We start from the raw sequence: 13,937 nt of genomic DNA on the forward strand, positions 1-13,937 counted from the left end.
AATGTGATTTGAAAGATAAAGTGAAATCCAAGAAGCAGAACTGAACACATTGAGATGTCAGCAACTGTTCCCTTGGAATCACAGCTCCAGTATCTCAGTCAGCCCTGTCTAAGCTGGAGAATGAGTGAATATTTGTATTTGTAAACACTTCTTCCCCATAACCTGAATAACAACCACAGATATCACTGATTCGTTTCCATTCTAAGTTTCAAGGATGTTATCGTCCAGTGTCTTCGTAATTATCGATCTTTTAACTATGCCTGTCATTGAGAGAACTCTTGACTAAATAGAGAGCCAGTCATCACAAACCTTTTTACCCCCTCCCCTTGGATGTGCTTCTTTTTTCTCTTTTTGCAGAAAGCATTTGGAATTACCTTCTTTTTTTCTCTATAAGCAAAATTATATCACTTGCGAGATTTTATGGGTGTGTTTTACCGCCTGCCACCTGGTCCTAGGTCAGTAGACCGCTGTTTATCCTGTTCTCTGTGGTTATTTTTTCAAGTTATCTTTTAATTCCCCAAACTTCTTAACTGCTTAGGTTACAGAACTAATTTTAGCTTCTCCAAAGGGTGGGTGTCGTAGAGACAGCGCTTCACACACGTGGGTGTCGGTCAGAAACTCCTACCCAAGTTCAACCAGCCTTGAAACTTCCCTCAGAGCTTTTTGTGTGTTCATAAAAATTTATTTTGCCCATTCCCTTTTAAAAGAAAACCTTCCACTGGAATAGCATGCATTTTATGAGCATTTAATTGTTTTACCCACATGGAGCTTACTGGCAAAGGCTCCCCAATTAAGCCTGCTGTCCATCACGCTGTAATGGATTTTACCGCATTGTATATATTTAACATTTGGCTTTTATTGTAGCTGCGTTTCCCACGCCTGCCAGTTTTAGCCAGATGGTGGCTCCACCAACGAGCTTTTATGTAAAACTAACTGCTGTTTTTGTGATTTTGTGTCTGCTGTCCTTCTGTGCATTTTAGAAGGCCTATTTTGATCTTTCTGTTATATTTCTCATTTTGATCTTTAGGATTTGATGGAACAACTTGAAAAACAAGATAAGACTGTCCGGAAACTGAAAAAACAACTGAAAGTATTTGCCAAAAAAATTGGTGAACTAGAAGGTATTTAAACATGTTTTTACACCAATTGCTGAATCTTGATTTTGTATTGCTATACTAGTGGCCTAATAGGTTTGCATGCAAATATTAGGGATGATAACAAAAATGACTTTTAGAAACCTGGTCTCTGTGGAGTGGAAATTTCCACTGCAAGGTTGGGGAAAATGTTCTTTTCATGGTAGTAATAATTTACAAAGGGAGAGAATTCATTCAGCAAACATCTAATGACTGTCTTCTATATGTCAGGCACTGTGCTAGGCGGTATAGCATAGAGGTTAAGAGCATAGATTCTGGAGCCAAGTTTCTTGGGTTCAAATCTTGAGTCTTCTACTACTGGTCATCTGATACTGGGCAAGTTACTGAACCTCTCCATGCCTCAGTTTTTGTACCTGTTAAGTGGAAATGATAATGTTGTTTACCTGACATGGTTTGTAAGGATTAAGTGAGTTAATATGTGCAATGTATTTAGTATAGTTCCTGACACATAGTAGATGCAATACACAACTTAGTTATTATTATTGTTGTTGTTTTTATTATTAAGATGAGTAAGATAAAGTCTGTGTCCTCAAAGAACGTACCATGTAATGGAGAAAAAAAGAGGTAAATAAGAAAAAATGAATTATGAGTATAAAGAAATAAGATTTTTTAAAACATCTCGTGAGTTTTATATGGTGATGATGGGAAAACACCTTGAGAAATAACCAGATATCAGTTGTTGTGTACAAATGAATCTTGCCTTGTGGATTAGTGTCTTTGTTCCTTCAGTAAGTATTTATTTAGGTGCCAGGGATATAGCAGTGACCAGGGCTAAAGCCAGAATCTAGGCTTATTCCAACAATGCTCTCGTCGTTCAAGAGATTAGAGACCCTTTGTGGAATTGCCTTCAGACCTATGCAAGCTATTGTCATTTTGACCAAAAATGATACTGTGCAGTCTGATTACCCATCTATTCTCTCAGTGTCACTCTGCATAATTTTTACTTGGCTCAGAGGGTGAAGATTCCCCATCACTGGGAATGTTCAAAAGAATCTACCATGATTAACTCTGATGTGGTTTTCAGTCCTCCAACATGCCAGGCCCGTCATCACTGTTCCTTCTCTTTGGTCCTCCTGCTTCTCTTGCTCAGCTCCTGCTCATCCTTTGAGAAGAGTCATATGTCACATCCTCAAGAGCAGCCTTTCCCGATCACTCAGACAGATCTGATGGCTCTGCCCTCTATGTACTGCAATTTGCCTCACATCTTCTGTAGTTTTCCCTGTCATATTTTCAGCAGTTTTTCTGTTTGAATTACTGGCTTCCTCAATGGACTGTGAGCTTCCCAAGCATGGGGACCACCTGTTATTTCCCTTTGTTTTCACAGCACCTAGCGTAGTGTCTGACCTATCATAATCATCCCATAAATGTTTGTTGAATGAATAAATAAGTTTCAGAAATAATTGAGAATAGCAACATGGATGCTTGCTTTGAAGACAGTAATATTCCCTTGGATGTGCAAATGCTAAAATATTTGTTTAGAAATCAGACAGATTACTTTGCAGTCATATTTATATATAATCCTTTAGCATTATGTGATTCATATATTACATTAAAATTTTGAGCCTCCAAATCACACACACATGGGCTATAATGTCTGTTGGCAGAACTTAAAAAATCTTTATTCAGAGAACCTTTCTGCACTTAACTCTGCACTAATTATATCATGAGGTGATAATTAGACAGTAAAGTATTGGCTTGAAAGAAACTGATTTTAAGGGTATTAACTTGTGAGATTATTTTTTAAACCCATAATGGTTCCTTTGCCATACGTTAGTAAATTTTGATAAATAGAAAAGCCTCTTACTATTTTAAGCTTTTACTCAGCATTCTTTGATATGTATACTTTTAATTGAAAAAGTAAATTAGAATCTTTCAAGATATTAGCAATTTTAAGCCATTATCAATCATAAATCAAGTTCATCCGTTAAACTATCCTGCCAGCTATGTTCTTAAACTTTTAAGTAGCATTTGAGAAGGCAATTCATAGATTAAACAAAAAAGGCATTTTAATATTCTTAAGAAAAGTTATGTCTAAAGAATAAAATGAAATCGATTTATGTGACTTGGGTACTTGCTGAGTACAGTGTCCCCACCCCTTCCCAAAATTAGAGAATAAAGGGGACAAGCTCCTCCAACATTGTTCTCTTCCTGTCCCTTTATCCCCGCATTATACAGAAAATACTGGCAACCTTGTGAAACAAAGTACCTTATAATATCTAAAAGTTTTTTTTATATTTTTCTTTATTATGCTTAAATTCTTCTATCTTAAAATAGCAAGACTTGCCTCCTCCTATGGGCTGCACTTAATTAAGGAGACTCATTTAAAAGCCAATGAAGACTTTTCTTTTTAACTGCCACATATATAATTTTTAGCAGAAATTATGTAGTTAAATGGAGAGTGTTTCAAAATTTGATCTGCTTTGTGCTATATTTTAATCTAGGAGTGGGTGTTCCATCTCAATTTTCATTCTCAGGGAATTTAGACCTAAAAGAATTCTAGAAATCAGTTAATTATTTCATTGGAGAAAAAAGCTGAAGCTCAGAAACCATAAGTGGCTTCAAAGGTCTCAGCCAGTTTGTGACCAAACTAGGACTAGAACCCAAGCCTTCTGAGGACTTCACTCCTTTGTCTCATGTTTTCCAACAGAATCTCTCTACTTACAGGAATTTATTTGACTGTCTTGATTAAGCCTGAGATCAAGAACTTCCTGGTACTAAATTGATGAAAAATAAATTTTTTAAAAAACTTCCTTTCCCTTTCCAGGACAAAAGTTTCAGAAATATTTTTCCCTCAAGTACAAAGAATCTAGAAAATGGAAATAGAGCTTGCTTCAGATCTTTCTAGAAGGATGTCTGTATTATTAGATGGACCCTTGGACTGAATGACCCCCAGAGTGTCTTGAGTCTTTGAAAACTGGGGTGGTATCCGGGCTTACACAAGGCTTGACATTTTATTTTAGTTAGTAAATGATCTGCTGAATAAATCAAAATTATATTGAGCTGACAGCTATATTTTATCTGTGAGTTTTTGTAGACTCAAATCTCTGGGGAGAATTCAAAAGCAGAAAGAAAGATTTTAATGAAAGTATGGCACATTTTGTCTGACATTTTTGTTCAGAACCAAAAATATCTTGGTTAGAGATTTTGCAAAAGGAAAGTGAAGCTTTCTTTTAAAACATAAAACTCTTATTAAAAATATTCACCATATTTCATAAATTCTCAGGTGCACACTTTTTCACATTTTAGCATCTCTGAAATTAGGATGTGTCTTACAGCGCTGATGGGTTGTAGCTTAATTGGCAGTGATCATCCTTCACTATTATATGAAATAATGGTCTATCTCTCCATCAATGGCACCTTAGATATGATGAGATCCGTAGGTTTAAAACATTCTCTTTGGATTATATGGAGTCCAAATATGTACATTTATTGATAAACTTATGTGTTGAATCTATTTCCTCCCAGTTTACCCTCTTAGGATTGTTTCTGTGGCTTAAAGCGACTAGTAACATAGATGGCAGGGATTTTCTTATTTTGTATTTTATACGCAGCATGTACGTGAGCTGGGACGGCCACTGTGTGCTGATTCCGAGGTCCTCATGGTGTTGTATTTAAACTGACTCCAGAAATAATTTACGTAAGACTCAAGAGTCTGAATCTCCTGTCTCTTGTATAGAGGCGTACCTTTTGTGTCTGCATCGTGCAGATGAAACACTAGCAGCCTCAACCCTGATCTGTCCATTCACAATGTGATCACTCGTTAGGTATCATAGTGTTGGTGGACGGTGGTGAGTTTCAGCGCTGATAGTCCCGGGGTGTGATGCTGCAGCGGGAGGTGGACGGGCTGTCACCAGGCTCTCTGCCACATAAGCAAGGGCACTGGCAGGTATAGGTGTTCTCTGTGATAACCTTGTCCTGTGGAACTGGCTTCCCAGAACTAACACAGGAAATTGCCCAGAGTGACAGGAGAAGCACTACTGATACCTTGTGGAGTCGGCAACAGTAAACTTTCTAATGCATCTGATCTGCATTTTGTTTGTTTGAGTACAATCTCTGAAGGCAAACTTAATCCATGCCTACATAGATTTCTTACCTGCCCCTCTTCCTGTAGATAAAAGAATTAAAAACCTGCTTACTAGCATATATCTCCACAAATACCATCATAATCGTGTGTTCCCTTCCCTTCCCTTGCATTTCCCATTCAATTTTCAATTTTGAGATGAAATTAGAAACTTTTTTTCACCCTTAGCATAACTTTTCTCTAGCAGCTTCCATTGACAGTCGTAACCGTTTTTGACATCTGAAAGGGTTGTTAACCAGTGGTTGTGCTTCTACGCTTGCATCTTCATGGTAGGACTTTGGGCACTTTACTAAAAACAAAGAAACAAAAGACAGTAATATTTAGGAAATCATATTAAATAAAGGCTGTTTTATCTGCCCTTGATTTCTTTGGGGCTGAGGGCTGGCAGGGGAAAGTTAGGTCTTTGCCTTATTTGAAGCCTTTGTGAAAAATAAACATTTCACATTGACTGGTGTGAAGAAATCCTCTTCTACCAGCTATCTTGATGTGGTTTAAACTGATTGCAAGGATACATGTAAAAGAAATTGTTCTTTTTCTTTAATGACTAGATTCATAGAACTAAAGGTGAGGGATAATCTTTTGTACTCTTGCTGCCTCTTTGGAGAATATTGTTTTTTCCTTCTGAGAATTAAGGCCTAAATATCTTTAACCGTTTATGATTGGTTCTAATTAGTTAACTAAGAGGTTAAATCACTTACTTTGGGGACGTTTAGTCTTAATACAAAGTAAACCTTATTACAAAAAAATGCTTTTGTATCAAGTAAAGTTCTTTTATGTTGACAGTAGCCAAGCACCATATAATTTTGCCATCTTTCCACCCAATTTTAGCAAAAAAAATTTAAGAAAGGACAATTAAGTGGCAAATACAGCAAGTTTCTGTTGTTGTAGAGTTCATTTAAAATTAGAGGAACATGGAACCCTCTCATCTTTTCTATCTGGAAAACATGTTTCCTTTTTTTGTTTCTTGTGAAGTGGGCCAGATGGAGAACATCTCCCCAGGACAGATCATTGATGAACCCATCCGTCCAGTCAACATTCCCAGGAAAGAAAAGGATTTCCAAGGAATGCTGGAATACAAGAAGGAGGATGAGCAGAAACTTGTTAAGAACCTGATTCTGGGCAAGTATTTTCTGCATAGGATTAAAGGTCTTTCTGGTACATATGTGAGTAGTGGGAGACTAGCACTAAGTTTTGAAATAGTCAACACCAACTTCTCTCATCATCATTACCGACTGTGCATTACATGCTTTGGTAGCATCCTGATCACGTCACACATTATCAGTCAAACTGCAGGGACACTTGCCTAGGACCCACCCCTAGGGGGTCCCTTGACACCAGGCCTTCTCAGCTTGGGCTACACGTTAGAATAACGTGGGAAGCTTTTGAGAAGTATTGACGTATGGGCCCCTCTACAGACTAATTACATCAGAATCTCTAAAGGGAAGACCCTGGATATGTCTAGAGGTGTTTTTTTCAATCTTTCAAGGGATTCTGAAGTGTAGCCATGTTGAACACCATAGCTCTAGGCCATTTAAGTTCCTGAATTTCTCTTTTTCCTTAATTCCCTAGAAAAGTGCATCACTAAATATATCAAGAACAATAGTTCAGTTATAGGGAAGAAACAAAAGAATTAAGGAAAAGATTCCAGCAATGGAAGGAGAGGAGCAGACAAAGGAAATGGGAGTCAAAGCAGCATTTCAGAGCAGCATAAGGCCCCTAAGACTGGGTGTGAGCCCACTAGCTCTGCAGAAAGACCTTTTAGGGAGGTGGGAAATGATTAGGGAGTGCACACAGACCTTAAGTTGTGAACTGAAAAAGCTAGAATCCTCTCCTTTCAGCCTCTGCATAGCATTCCTCCTGCCAGGTGCCAGGGCGACAGCAATGTGATTGGCAGTTATACCTAATTTAATGTTCCCATGGTTCATGGCATTGAACTTAGTACTGTATATAGGTGCAGAGGCGCTTAAGTTTCAACATGATTGTCAGTTAGCAAAACTGTGAAGGAGACACTGGTTATTAAGCATAGAGGTAGCAAAGATTCATCGATTCGGTAAATATTTAGTGAGCTCCTACCATGTGCTAAGCATTTCCTAGGTACTGAGTAATGAACAAAGTCAAGTCCCTATTCTCATAGAGCTTACATGAGGGGGGATAAAATAAATATGAAATGAGAAAGAAGGAGAAAGAGTCAAAGCAGGAGTACTAGTTTATACAAAGTTGATAGGAAAGGCTTCTTTGATAAGGTGATCTTCAGACAGAGACCAAAGGAAGGAAGCAAGTCGTGCTGATCTGAAGAAGGAACATTTCAGGCAGAAAACAGTAAATATATAGGCCCTGGGGTGGGAGCATACCTGGCATGTTCAACTGACAGCAAGGAGACCCAATTAACTGGAACACACTGAGCTGGGGAGGGGCAATGGGCAGATTACACAGACCATGGTGAGATTTCGGGTATTGTGAATGAAAGCGATAAGAAGCTACTTGGAAGCTTTTCTGAACAGAAGTGATGTGATCTGACCTACATTGTTTTATAGAACTACTCTGGCTGTGGTGTGACAGATGTCCTCCTGGGAGCAAGGCATGAATCCAGGAGACCAGTTTGGAAGCCCTCGCTATTCAGGAGAAGATGATGGTGGCCTAGACTAGGGTGGCTAGTAGAAAAGTAGTTGGATTCTGGCTATGTGTTGTATGTAGAACCAACAGGATTTATTGATGGAAAAGATGTGTGCTGTGAGAAAAAGAAAGGAAGATGACAACGTTTATAACCTGAGAAACTAGAAGACTGGAACTGCCACTTACTGAGATGGGCACAGCTCCTGGAAGAGCAGGTTCCACAGGGAATTGAGTTTGGTTTGGAATGGGCTCAGTTTGACATGCCTGAGCAGAGATAGCAAAAGGCAGTTGACGTGAGACTGGAATCCAAGGGAAAAGTCAGAGCAGGAGATATAAATTGAGGAGTTGTCATTGTATAGACAACCAGGATTCACATGTCCCCACCCTCAGGAATTTCTCCATTTAATGAGCTATTAAAATATGCTTTTTTATATGACTTATTTACTCTGAATGATTGAACTCTTACATGAGAGCTGTGCTTTTATATCTCACAAAGCATTCCTCATGAAGACTTTCAGAGTGCTATAAGATTATTTTTCCTCTTTTCTCTTTTCAGAACTGAAGCCGCGTGGTGTAGCAGTCAATTTAATTCCAGGGTTACCAGCATATATCCTCTTTATGTGTGTGCGACATGCTGACTACCTGAATGATGATCAGAAAGTAAGGTCATTGCTAACATCAACAATTAACAGCATCAAAAAAGTATTAAAGGTCAGTTCATGTCAACAAATTCTCCTAATGAATATTATTGATGAGAGAATCTGCACAGAGGTACTTTTCCTTCCTTAGACTTTAGCTTAGTTGCCAGTTATGAACACTTCCCAGTCTTAACCGACACCTTCCGTTGTAAGAAACAGTCTTTCTTGCCACATGTCTATATACCATCTTTCAAAACAGGGCTCGGGATGAACAGTAATCAAAATTAATTTGACATAATTGCATTTAATTGTGGAGTAAATTTAGTTTCTTCATAGACAGAAATAGTCTGCTTTGAGGTCTTAGAACTAAATTGAAAATATGTCGTGCAGTCCATATATATAGGGAATATGATGCTGTAGTTAAAATAGGTATTACATAAGTTCAATAATACATGGCTCATTCATATAAAAAGATGTCTGATAAAAGATTAAAATTTTTCTTCCAACTTTTCTTCCCGTTATTCTCCAACTCCCCATAATTTTCCTTGTTACCTGAAATGCCTGGTTCCGTATAAGAAGCAACAGATACTAATCAGAGAGGGAAGATTTGCAAGAGACAGCAAAATTATATAATAGAGCAGAAAGCCCTACATAACACGGTAATTACTGAGTCACGTTGCATAATCCTCCTCTTGACTCTCGAGAAGAACAATGAACCTTATTCTTAGTTTTAACTCAGCTGTTTCTGTGAGGAGCTAAGAGAATGTGCTCCAGGTACTTTGCTTTCTGATTATCTAACTTAATGAGAACTCTTTTTTTTGAATCAAAATATTCTCTCATTTGGTTTGATTTGATTTGTTGAAGTATAATTGACATGTGACATTACATTAGGTTCAAGTGTAGTTGAGAACTTTTAGGATGGAGATAAGTGAATAGTTAACGTGCCCAGTGGACTCTCTCAAGTCTAAAATGTCTTTCGTGAACTATGTTTTGTAACTGTGGTAAAATATACTAACATAAAATTTACCATTTAACCATTTTTTAGTGCACAGTTCTGTGGCATTAAGTACATTCACATTGTTGTGCAACCATCACTACCATCCATCTCCAGAACTTTTTCATCGTCCCCAACTGAAACTCTGTACCCATTAAACACACCCTCCCCCCAACCCCTGGTAGTGAATTTCTGACAAATGCTGGTTCTCAGTCCATGTTGTGCAGATAGATATTCTGTGTAATTACATTCTGCAGTGCTTACTAAAGCATGGAGTTTCTGAAGATTTAACATTTAAAAGTTGATGAATGTAACTCATTTGATTTTGGGTGTATTGATACTATATTGCACTTAGATAGACTGCAAGTTTTACTACCTCTTACGTCAGGTCCCACAAAGACAACAAAGCCAAATCACAAAGTTTTCTCCCTCTCATCTTAATTGCAAGAAGATGTTTATCTAATTTGACTAATTATTGTAGCAAATTGTATAAAGATTAAAAGAAGTGGGTACCTGGAACATAACACCTTTTTGATATCATTTAAAATTGACATGCATTTGTCTTACATCCCTGTTTTGAATTGAAATGTATTCATCTTGCATCCCCGTTTTGATTTAGCAGCTGGTTATTTGACATGTGGCCCAGTGCTGATGAAGAGCCAAGCAGCTTCCCTTGTCTCTACTGCTCTGCACAGGACTTGCTCCATGCCATTTCTGATCCACTGCTCACAAACTGTATCAGTGACAAGATTTTTAACCTACTCTGGCTCTCAGTGCCTCACAATCTTTGTGATTCCCTTTTATGTCTTTAGTCTTTTCTGATTCCCTTCAGTAACCCCGAGGGAAGTAAGTCTGGGTAACCTGTGGCTAGGCGAATTTTTTACTGTTTAAAGGGACTGCTGTGCTTACCTCAACTGAATGACTGGGCATCATTTTCTAATGGCAAGAAAATGGATGCCACGCAAAGTAACAACCAACCAATAAACCCAAGTAGTTGGGATTCTCTAGTGATGATGTAAGACTTTACAATTGCAATGTGATTTATTTTTATCATTATTTATAATGGTAACTGAAAGAAATGGGACGTCTGGTATCTGTTGAGTTTTTTTCAGGTTGTTATTTCCCTAAGGAAAAAGCAAATTTAGACTTATTCTTTCTTTCAGAAAAGAGGTGATGATTTTGAAACTGTCTCCTTCTGGCTCTCTAACACATGCCGATTTTTGCACTGCTTGAAGCAGTACAGTGGAGAAGAGGTGAGAAAACCTTGACTATAAAACCAGCTTGCTATACTTGCTCTGGCCTTTTTAGGGACAAATTTTCAAGCACAAAATGGTTAACCATTTGTTACTTGGAAACCTGAGTTCAGGGGTGGCCTGGAAGTTCACAGCTTGGTTTGATGTTTGTTATTTACTAAACAGTGAATTGAGAAGTGACATAGTTCTTCCCTCTGAGAGTCCGTATTTTGAGAAAGCACAGCAGAAATAAAATGAGCATTGGTCAATGAGTAGTTACCAGTAATGAAACTTTTTGTCAATATGTGTGGAAGTCGGCTTTTCAAGGACTGATATAGGAATATTGAACTATTTAAAGAAATTAATCAATTTTGGCTTGCTGTAATACATGAAAGGTGATTAAGACGTATCTCTTTCAATTTGTCCAAAAATCTGTTTTGCTTTTGTTTTGTAGTGACTTGTTCATCAGTTTGATAGACTTCATATTTCAAATTTATGTAATGTATTAATAATTACCGCTTACTAAGGGCTGCCTAGTATGTATCAGACAGCACTTACTATACACTATGTTATTTAATTCTTACAACATCTCTGTGAGGCAGGAATTATAACCCAGTTTTATAGATGAGGAAACTGAAGCTCAGTCATGTTCATCCATTTGCCCAAGTTCTCTCAGCCATAAGGAACAGAGCTGGGATTCTGGGTCTGCCCACCTCCAAGGGCCTGTGCCCCTACCCACTGCTGTCCTTGCCTCCCCATCCTCTGCTGGGTGAACAGGCAGAGAAGCTGAGCAGTAGCACTTCCTGAGCGCACAGAGGCTAGAGGTAGGGCACTGCCCTGGCAAATGATGGGAGATACAAATATGAGAAAGATGTGGTCCCAGAGGAGATGGGATTGACAGACCAGCATCCCCCAGAGGGTCCCTACTTATAGATCATGTTGTTAAGTGGGTTGTAGGGAGGCAGGTGCTTGACCATGGGCGGGATCCACCACGTAGAAAATTGCCTTTGTCAGGCAGTGTCTGACAAAGGACCTGCCTATACAGATGACTTTCCATTTTAACAAATACCACCAAAAGATTCCTTTCTAAGCTCAGACTGAAAATCATGTATGGATACCATAAAACAGAAAAGAGAAATTTTTAATTTATTCACTGGTCTCTATAGAAACTGGTCTATTTTAAGATAATGTATGCGCTATGGGTACAATATTTATAAGTAGGACTTAGAACTAATGAACTGAACTTAAGAGATTAGTACTTTAGATAATTTAGTGTTTGGCAGTAAACATCTTGTTTCGTAAATGAAAACACTCAATTTTTTCAAATTAAGTTCCCCCATCTTGTTGCATTGACATTGCTGTTGGAAAGGCTTAAATGCTAGGTTGCCAAGTTTAGATATTATTCAAAATCTAGTAAGTGGAAGGGGGATATGATGGAAACAAATACATACAGCATTTGAGAAGGATTATTCTGGCATTTATGTGTGGGATGGATGGAAACTCTTTGGAAAGAGGAAAAGAGAGCATGAGGATGCTGATGAAAACAAGATAGTTAAACAGAAGAGAGATTTTATTTCATGTATATCATTAACTTTGCATTATGGCTCTAGGGCTTTATGAAACACAACACATCTCGCCAGAATGAACACTGCCTCACCAATTTTGACCTGGCTGAGTACCGGCAGGTGCTAAGTGACTTGGCCATTCAGATCTACCAGCAGCTTGTGCGGGTGTTAGAGAACATCCTTCAGCCAATGATCGGTAAGGCCAGGGCATTGCTGACATCGAGGTCTGCCCACCTCATGTGCCCGCCAGTAGATGACCAGCAGTGACACGTGTTTCAGAGCACATATTCATATGGGGAACATACAGTAGTAAGACTCAGTTCTAAAATTAGCTGAGGAATCCCAGAACTTGGGCTGTTAGCCATGACTAACTAGGATACACCAAAATCACTGCTTCCACATGATCGAAACAGCAGGATCTGGATTCCCTCCCCAGTGCTGTATGCCTCGCTCTGAAGTTTGGGTTATGCTTTATACCCAGCCATAGACCTCATGCCTCATCCAGTTTTCAGAAACACTTTCAACTTTGGGCTGGCACACTGCTACACTACTCCATCTAAAACTAAGGAGCCTGGGAAGGGTTTGTGCTTTGTCTCACAGGCTGCAGTAAAATGGTTGGGAGGCTGCCATGGCAGTAAGAGGTCTCAGACACCGCAGGCTGGGTTGTCCATCTCATGGCCCCTAGGGAATGGTTAAAGGCAGTTTGGTTTAACGTAGCAGTTTCTCACTGGATGAGTGACTGGTGTGTGTGTGTGTGTGTATGTTTCTATATGTATTCAGCTAAGTGTGTGATTCCATGCACCTCTCTTTATACGTTTGCAGTCATTCCAGGTGTTTATGTATCATGCTACCTATGTTCCTTTGGAATGTGTAGCATGTGTGAAGTAGGTAGGAATTAGGAGACATGTAAAAATTACAGGCTGCTAATTTTGAATGCATTGAATTAAAAAAAATTTTTTTTAAGTTACCAAACTGTTATCCTCGGGCAAATAATCAAATATCCTCTTGAGGCTACTCCCTGCTACCTTTTCTTTCCCCGCCCATGTGTTTTCCACATTTCCACAACTTCTTCATTTCCCTTCTCTTAGCTCACATTTTCCGTCATAGGCCCACAATTAAACAACTAGAAACACAAAAGGCTGAGGAAGCCATAGGAGATGGCAGTGATTTCATCAGTTGTTCCCTGAAAGGCCATGCATTTAAAGCAACCTTGGTCAGCTACAATGCAAGAGCTATCAGAGGCAAAGAAGGTCAGCTGTAGCCAACCTTTCTATTTTGCCTGTTTCTATTGGCTGAACAAGAAGTTTGCCTGTAAGATGTCCCACTTTAAACAACTACCCCCATCACTCAGTGACTTAACAGCTACAAACGTTTTGAGTCAGTCTGAGGTTCTGTAAGGCTGCATATAGTACCAGGAGATAGAAAAATGAATCAGGCATGGCCTCTGCTGTCAAGGGGCTCCCAGTCCAGGGAGTGGGCCTCCTGAAACCATCCTAGAAGAGGCGTAAGCCAAATGCTATGGGAGCACAGTAGAGGGAGCAGCAGTGCCCCGGATGAGCAGACTGAGTCTTGGGAGGCAGAGGCTAACCCGAGGTTTCTCTGTGCCTGTGGCAAGCTCAGGGCAAGGACGGGCCCAGCTCTCCAGCCCCACACAACTGCC

General features: G+C 39.1%; 1 protein-coding gene across 4 annotated transcripts in view; it reads left to right on the top strand.

The window, feature by feature from the left end:
* Positions 1–13,937, top strand: part of MYO5A (myosin VA) — a 187,291-nt gene that overhangs the window by 162,971 nt on the left and 10,383 nt on the right. For all 4 annotated transcript variants that reach the window (XM_014850530.3, XM_044764877.2, XM_014850533.3 and 1 more), the window contains 5 exons: positions 1,028–1,121; positions 6,208–6,354; positions 8,405–8,559; positions 10,644–10,733; positions 12,323–12,473. In XM_014850530.3, the coding sequence (XP_014706016.3) occupies positions 1,028–1,121; positions 6,208–6,354; positions 8,405–8,559; positions 10,644–10,733; positions 12,323–12,473 (637 nt within the window). The remainder of the gene's footprint in view (positions 1–1,027; positions 1,122–6,207; positions 6,355–8,404; positions 8,560–10,643; positions 10,734–12,322; positions 12,474–13,937) is intronic.

This window comes from Equus asinus, chromosome 2 (assembly GCF_041296235.1).
Source record: "Equus asinus isolate D_3611 breed Donkey chromosome 2, EquAss-T2T_v2, whole genome shotgun sequence".
NCBI lineage: Eukaryota > Metazoa > Chordata > Mammalia > Perissodactyla > Equidae > Equus > Equus asinus.